Genomic DNA, 8,337 nt, shown 5'->3' with positions numbered 1-8,337 from the left:
GTGTTGATATGTTGTTGGATTAGATGTTGTTGCATATAATGTTAATGATAATTAAGACGTTCTTGCATATAATATTAATGATAATTGAGATGTGGTTGCGTATGATGTTAATGATAACTGCGATGTGGTTGCGTATGATGTTGATGATGAATTGGGTATGAGAATGTGATATGCTATTGTGCATGATTGTGTAAATGTTATACTCTATTCTTCGTTTTATACTATTTATTATTGAAATGAATTCTCACCCATTTTGTTTGAATGTTGCCTTTACATGAGCATCGTGCAGATACTCAGGAGTAGCATAGTTGGAGTAAGTGGAAGGTAGCTTTTGGAGCGGCTTCCCATAGTTTTGTTGTTTTTATTTAGTATGGTTTTTCTTTGATTATGTAACATCGGGTTGAGAACGCTTGTTTACCTTCTTATGTCATGTTTATGTTGAAGTATTATAACCGATGTTTGTTGAGCTGATTAATACAACTCTTTTTGTTGCATTATAAAAATTGAAATTATTATGTTTTGATTGATCTGATAATGATTCCGATGTGATGATACTTTAAGAATGGAAGTGAGCATGCGATGACATGTTTAATGTGAATTGAATGTGACCCGTGTTACAGAACATGATTTATTTTTTTATGTGTGTGACACCCTTGTGGTCGTGATTTTTAATTCAATTATACGGTCTATATTGTTCGATGGTCTATCAAAGTCTACTTATTTTCTACATAGATTTTTTTCGATTTTTTTCTTACTACTCCGTTACTCTTGAATTAATTGGATACCGATCCTCTCATCCAATCAAATACTATTATTCAATGCCATATATTTTTTAAATTATTTTATTTTAAAATTAATTTATCAAACCTGGGTACCACATTTTTTTTAATCCAAACAAAACATAAATTTATAGATCCTTCCAATATTCTTACCACTTGGGAAACTTAAAAAAAAAAACATCAGAGTGTCCTACCTACCTACATACTCCCTGATTTACGAATCTCTGCGCAAATCGAAACATCCCAATACGATGACAAAACCGAAACAAACAAAACTCCTAGGAACCCAAAACCAAATTCGCATGTATCACAAAAATCCTAGGAACTACCAAACTAGCAACTTCTTGTGTTTCAAATCACCCTTCTCATTCTCTCTTCTCAATCGCACCCTCCCACCATGTCCTGGCTAAGAACAATCCTCCGAGCAACCACCCTCCCTCAACAATCTTCTCTTCTAACCCACCTCCGTTTCATGAGCAATCTCCCAGAAAACACCGTCTATTCAGGACCAACGCCTCAAAACCAAAGGGTAACACTTTCACAACTGCGACAAAAACATCGAAACTCACAACCCATTACAATGGTCACTGCTTACGATTACCCTTCTGCTGTTCACCTCGATATGGCCGCCATTGATATCTGTCTTGTGGGTGACTCTGCTTCCATGGTTGTTCATGGTCATGATACTACTTTGCCTATTACGTTGGATGAAATGCTTGTTCATTGTCGGGCTGTTGCTCGTGGTGCGAAGACTCCTCTTCTTGTTGGTGATTTGCCTTTTGGAACGTATGAGTGTAGTTCTAAACAGGTAGGTTTTGTTTTTTTGTTAAAAGATTGGATTTTTCATCTTTGTTGAGTTTTTGGTTGTTGGGAAAGTTGTGAAAGTAGAATTTTTTGTTGAGTTTGTCCAAAGTTCATGTGAAAGTTTTCTTTTGTTCTTTTCTATGTGTATTTGTGTGTAGGGTTTTGGAATTTGTTTGTGTTGTGCTGTTTGATTTTCAAGTGAAATATTTACCTTAACAGTATGTTTGGATTGGTGGAATTTGATGGAATGGAATATAATGGAATGAAGTGGTATATAATCAAATTCTATTGTTTGAATTTGCAAATAATGGATGGAGCGAAATGGAAAGTGATGGAATATATTACATCCATCTTTCAACTTTCATTCCCTTCGATTTGGGGTGTATGCCACGGAATGAGATAGCTTGTTATGTTCTGTTCCGTCAAATTATAAAAAAATACACGGACAATGGAATAGAATTTATGTTTCATTCCGCCCCGCTACACTCCATTTCATCATGTTTTATTCCGTTCTGCTCCGTTCTAGTCCATCAATCCAAACAGAGCCTTAAGAGCAAGAATTCTGATATTAGGGTTCATACAAGTGGATTATTTGTTGATTGTTATTACACAACCATGATAGCAGCCCTTTGATGATAATTGGATGTCTCATTGTGAATTGCATTTTTAAAGTTGATTTGATGAATTTGGATTTCTAGTTGTTTAATATTGATCCAACAATTGAGATTTCTTGATTGCGTGGCTACGTGCTTCTCTGACTAGAGAATCCGTGTCTGAGGTTGTTGAGCTTTGTAATTTTCAATCAGAGTAGGATTTGTTTCTTTTGGACTTGAAATGGAACATGTTTGATGTTGTTGTTGTTTTAACATTCTAACTATATGAAGTTGTTTTTAAGTGTTGTTGTTTTGATTATAAGCAGGCGGTTGATACGGCAGTTCGGATTTTGAAAGAAGGAGGAATGGATGCCATAAAATTGGAAGGAGGTTCACCTTCAAGAATTGTCGCAGCAAAAGCTATTGTTGAAGCTGGAATAGCCGTGATCGGCCATGTTGGTCTTACGCCACAGGCCATCAGTGTTTTAGGTGGATTTAGGCCTCAGGGAAGAAATGTTGCTAGTGCCGTCAAGGTCGATATCTCTACTCTCTCATTCATGATGCAACTATTTTTGCATTTGAAAACAAAATTCTTTTCCTAAACGGAATGAACCTGTGTAGGTTGTCGAGACAGCATTGGCTTTGCAAGAAGCAGGGTGTTTTGCTGTTGTTCTAGAATGTGTTCCTGCACCGGTGGCTGCCGCAACAACAGCAGCGCTTCAAATTCCGACAATTGGAATCGGGGCTGGACCCTATTGCAGCGGACAGGTCAGTTGGCCTAATCTCACTTAAAATCATTTTCACTTTAATCAGTGTTGTTAAATAGCCTCAGAGGTTGGCCCGTTGGTCAATGCTTGGGACCTGAGAGTATGCTTCTCTCAAGGTCTCAGGTTTGAATCCCGCTAAGTGTTAACAATCCCGCTACTCCAAATGGGAGCCGCCATTGAAGCACTATAGTATAGCGGATATTTCTAATTTAGTTTCATTGATCATGATGCAGGTGCTTGTTTACCATGATCTTCTTGGTATGTTACAACACCCCCACCATGCAAAGGTATTTACATTTACAGCAAATGTTAATCTTGTTTTTCTTTCAAATTTTATACGATATATAATGATTCAATGCTGAAGTTGAGAGGATCCTATTTTTTTGCAGGTTACTCCGAAGTTTTCTAAACAGTACGCTCGTGTCGGAGATGTCATCAATAAAGCGTTACTCGAGTATAAGGAAGATGTGACGAATGGTTCATTTCCTGACGCTAAACATAGTCCTTACAAAATCAGTGAAACTGATGCTAATGGTTTCTTAAGTGAGCTGCAAAAGTTAGGTTTCGATAAAGCAGTATCCGCAGCATCTGAAGCAGTTCAGAAGATGGTTACAAAATCAACAAAGTGACAATTTAGTAAAGCTACAGAATCCTCCTCCATTTTTCATTTGATGTTCTTCGTCGTCTTCAATAACAGAATAAATCGAAGAACATCAAAATGTTGAAAACCGATTTTGATTTAAATTTAGGCGCTTGATGAATGATCTAAGCTGTCCTGTGAGTTTGTTAAAAATAAACACTGTAGAGTTAGTGTTTTGATTTCTTTGCAATGCATAATGATCTAATTGTTTTTTGTAAGGAATATTGAGCAAGAATGAGCACTTGCTGAGTGCTCTTGTTTTTTTGCTTTGCTCATTTTCTTTCCAAGGCTTCCTTTAAAAATTCATAAAGAAACCTTCTACTCAGACATCCATTACTAGAAATCTACAAAGATTCTCAATTCATAGATGATTTCTCTGCTAAAACTCATTACCCTTTTTTGTTTTGAAAAATCTAGTGGTAATGCTCACATACACTAAATACATAGAAGAAGATATTGCAGGTTTAAATCTGCTTTCTAACACATAAATACTCTGTTAGTGTGTTATGAGACTCATCTGTTCTCTAACAAATCAAATTTTAGTATATTTTGTCATACTCTGAAAGTATTGAAAGATCCCGAGCTCTAATAGGCTAACCACACTTCCTATTCTGAGGGATGACTCACCTCATTAAATCCCATTCACTCCCATTGTGAGATCAAAGTTAATGGGCGCACGATCGGATTCACCAGCACTATAATTGGTCTTCACAATAATTCTTAGATCAAGTAATTGCGCCTATAAATAATCTTAGGTATGCAGTTGGGCAATTCATTCACTTTTTATAGACCAGAACACATTAAGTCATATTGTGTATCTTATTCCCAGAAAGGTAACCCTAATTATATTCACCAAAAATACAGTTGCCCCCTTAGTGTGGCTTGGTAAAACTGACAAGGGTTGGACTCACATTTGAAACATTCGTTGGCCTAATCACCGTTCATCAATGGTGAAACGAGTCACTCCTACTAGTAGTGAGGACCAAAGAGCCATAGTGGAGATGCAGATCGTTATGGAAGAGTTATGTCGCCACAGCGAAACCCTGCGAGATAATGTTTTGCATATTCACCAATAATACGAGGTTAACCAATCAGAGAGTATGGAGATTCTAGATCCCCAACCCCCCTCTGACAAAATCTAGGACATGGTCGTACTAGAGAACTTTAAGCCACTGTCACTGATAACTTTAGACAGAAAAAGTGAAAAGATGCTAGACACAATCAAAGAAGTCTAGTAATTGAAAAGATGTTTGACCGCTCTCTCTTGTTCCCTCTCATGTTTTAAGGATAAGGAGTTCCACTTATTTTCCACTCTGAAGAAGAAAAAAATTTGAGTGAACTAAGGATTGTGAGGAAGCCTTTTCGAGACTAAAGTCCTTTTTGGAGACTCCTCTAGTCTTAGCCTACCTGTTAGAGGGTGTGCATTTGGTTTTATACCTATAAGTAACAGACAAGGCCATGAGCTTAATATTAGTCTATGAACGAGAAGGCAGCGAAAAATCGATCTACTTTGCCAGCCAAGTATTCAAAGGTGAAAATTTGAGATACTAGAAGATTAAAAGTTTGGAATTTGCAGTGGTGATAGCGATGAGAAAATTGAGGCTTTATTTTTTAAGGAACACTAGGTTATGATGAAAAGGAACTACCCTATTCACCGATTATTGAATAAGCCATACTTGGCTAGAAGAACAATATCATGTTCGGTAGGACTATCAGAGTTTGACATACACCTCCTCTACAAAGACATTATAAAATCTCAGACGTTAATTGACTTCCTACTTGAGTTCAGCTCTCCATCCAGCGAGGAAGCCCCTAATGTGTGGATCTTATAAATGGATGGCCCATAAAAACTAAAAGGACGTGGATTTGGGTTGTACTAGATGTCCCATGGGATATCCTCATAGGAAAATCCTTGAGGTTTGAATTCAAAGCCAACAACAATCAGGAAGAGTATAAAGCTTTGATTGCTGGGATGTCTTTAGCTAGAGAGATGGGCACATCCAATCTCAGAGCGAGAAATGACGCTTAACTAGTCACAGGTCAACTCACCAGATACTATCAAATAAAGGAAGTGTGTCTCGTTAATTACCTCAAAAGTTTACAAGGTCCAGTAAAACACTTCATTTTTTTAGGTAATTTACGTGTCCTATAAGGACAATTCTCGGGCTAATTTGTTGTCAAAGCTTGCAAGTGCGGAACCTTGTTTTGCAGGTTCTTAGTTAAGGAAATTTCGTTAAAGACAAATATGCTTTTGATAATGATAACTTGTATTTGATGACAATAACTAAAGTTAAACATAAATTGGTTAAAGATGCAAACCAAAACATTAAAGTTTGATGGACTTAACTCTTTGATGATAGAAAACAAATGAAATATAACTCAAGCCTTATCTCAAAGTAAAGATCAATAAAGTGTCCATAAAGAGTGAAACATCTGACAAGACTTGAAGTATGCGAAAGCCTGCTCAAATGCGTTTGAGTGAATATATATTATAAAAGCATCAGGGTTTTCTCGTAAAGTGCATGGGTAAATCACACACGCACACATAAACAAGTTTTTAAACTTGTTTTTCCCAAGAAAACATTTGCAAAAAATATATTGAACATGTGTCAAACAAGTTAGGAACTACTAGAAAAGATATGGGTAAGTTTTTGCTCTTGCCAATTGATTGACACCTTATGGAAATCGATTGGACCAGTTCAAAAATATGTCATGATCGATTAAGGTTGCCTTAATGGCTGGTAACAGGGAAATATATTTCCTTGCCTTTTTGAGCTTATTAATTGATCAATTTAGGCCTACTAATCAATTGGAGCATGTTGCCAATCGATTGGCACATCAATTATGGCCATAATGTTTTCCTTATTTGTGCCAACATCTCCCTATAAATAGAGGCCCCTTCCAGAATATTTTCACATCTAGAAACGTGATTTCATTTCTCACTTCTCATTCTCTCTCAAAACAACTTAATTTTTTTGTATACTTTCTCTCACTAAAAGTTTACTTGTGCTCGTAGTGTCGTGCCCATTTTAGGGATTATTTGTTTGGGTTCGAAGCTAAACACGTAAAAAGCTTTGGTTTGGGTGTTATGTGATCAAGTCTCTGTTCAGGTTCGAAAGTTAAGCCCCTTCAAAAGCTTTCAAAGGGTTAAGATCAACCTGGTGGTAAAATCACATAGGTTCTTTGTTAGTCCATGATAAAACCAAGTTTTGGTTAAAGCTCAACCTGTGATAAAATTTTGTTCCAATTCGATATCATCCATGTGGTAAAATCTCATAGGTTCTTGGTCAGCCCAATATAAAACCAACTTGTCGTCCGTGAGCTCAACCCGGTGTTAAAAGCTCTCAAAGGTTCAAAATCGGTCTGTGGTAAAATCTTTGCTTGAAGCTTGAAAACTAAATGCTCCAAGTTTCATGTGGAAATGAGACTAACCACTTTTATCCATCATTTGCAAGGAAGAACCACCACTTATCTTCCTTGTTTGCTGTTTGGTTGGAAGTTAGCCACAAACTTCATTTTCTTTATATAAGGGGGTTCGAGAGTTCAACCTACTAAAAGCTCTTAAGTTTATCGGATACTCTCAATAACAATTCTTGTGGAGAGGATTATGTATTTTTCTTTTGATCGAGCCTATATAACTTATGATGTTCTTCTCTCTCCCTTAAATTTTATTTTCCGCACCTTACTATATTTTTCCGATGCTTAATCCTAAAACTTTTCTAAAATATTTTCAAACTCTGATTTTAATCCTAAAACTTTTTTAAACTCAAGTTTTTTGAAACACACAATTCACCTTCTCCCTCTTGTGAGTGAAGTCACTTGTCAAACAAGTGACATCAGAACCTAATTAATGGAAAATGACTCCTAACACACATTTAAGAGGAAGATATTTTCTAAATACACCACCACCTTTTAATAATAATATATTTGAAATATGGAAAACTAGGTTTAAATTTTTTATTCAAAGTATAAATCACATGTGAAACTATAATAAATGGTCTGTTTATCCCTACTTTCCAAGTAAATGGAGAAGTAATGGATAAACCCGATTCCCTTTGGACCAAAGAGTAAAATAGAAAGTTTGAAATAGACTTCAAAACCAAAAGTTTTATAATAATGTGTCTAGATGATAGTAAATTTTCTTATGTTCACCATTGCAAAATTGTCAAAGAAATGTGGGATACTCTTGCAATGATATATGAAGTTTCTCCAAGTATCGAGCAAGAAGAGATAAATACGCGAGGCGAAGAAATGAAGATGTCACTTTCAAATGGTTTTCAAATTTTAGAAATATTATAAATTTTATTGGAATGTTTGTCACTAACCAATGTTTAATAGTTAAGAATTGTAAGTTTAATCCAATCCTTAAATCAAAAGATGTGAGCTTTCATGGATTTCAGGAAAAAATAAATAAAGAATGAAATCATAGAGAAATTGAACAAGCTAGTTCAATTACTCTAAGGTGAAGAAGAAAAAAACCAAAGAATCATCAACTTCATCATACCCCTAACAAACAACTCCGGTGGAATCCTTGAAAAGAACACACTTAATGGTTGAATGACCTTCAGAAGATTCAACACCAAATGAAGGAACCCCGTGTTTGAGAAACTGTGAAGAAGAAGCATCTTCTAGTGGAATATTCGAAAGAAGAAAAGGATGAGAGACATATATCTCAGGGAGAAATATAAAAGGACCTTCTTCCAACGATGAATATGAAGTTTGCTTAAAGGCATCCTATAAGGAAGCCACTGTTG

At 36.0% G+C, this 8,337-nt stretch overlaps 1 protein-coding gene across 1 annotated transcript; it reads left to right on the top strand.

The window, feature by feature from the left end:
- The first annotated feature begins 1,013 nt into the window (after nucleotides 1–1,013).
- On the top strand, nucleotides 1,014–3,845 carry LOC127076001 (3-methyl-2-oxobutanoate hydroxymethyltransferase 1, mitochondrial). The gene is made up of 5 exons (XM_051017551.1): nucleotides 1,014–1,587; nucleotides 2,503–2,709; nucleotides 2,798–2,944; nucleotides 3,177–3,230; nucleotides 3,333–3,845. Exons 1-5 carry the CDS (start codon nucleotides 1,177–1,179, stop codon nucleotides 3,570–3,572), a joined length of 1,059 nt encoding a protein of 352 aa, XP_050873508.1. The 5' UTR covers nucleotides 1,014–1,176; the 3' UTR covers nucleotides 3,573–3,845.
- Nucleotides 3,846–8,337: the final 4,492 nt, after the last annotated feature.

This window comes from Lathyrus oleraceus, chromosome 4 (genome assembly GCF_024323335.1).
Source record: "Lathyrus oleraceus cultivar Zhongwan6 chromosome 4, CAAS_Psat_ZW6_1.0, whole genome shotgun sequence".
Taxonomy (NCBI): Eukaryota; Viridiplantae; Streptophyta; class Magnoliopsida; order Fabales; family Fabaceae; genus Lathyrus; species Lathyrus oleraceus.
This window is presented reverse-complemented; position numbering and strand designations above follow the sequence as displayed.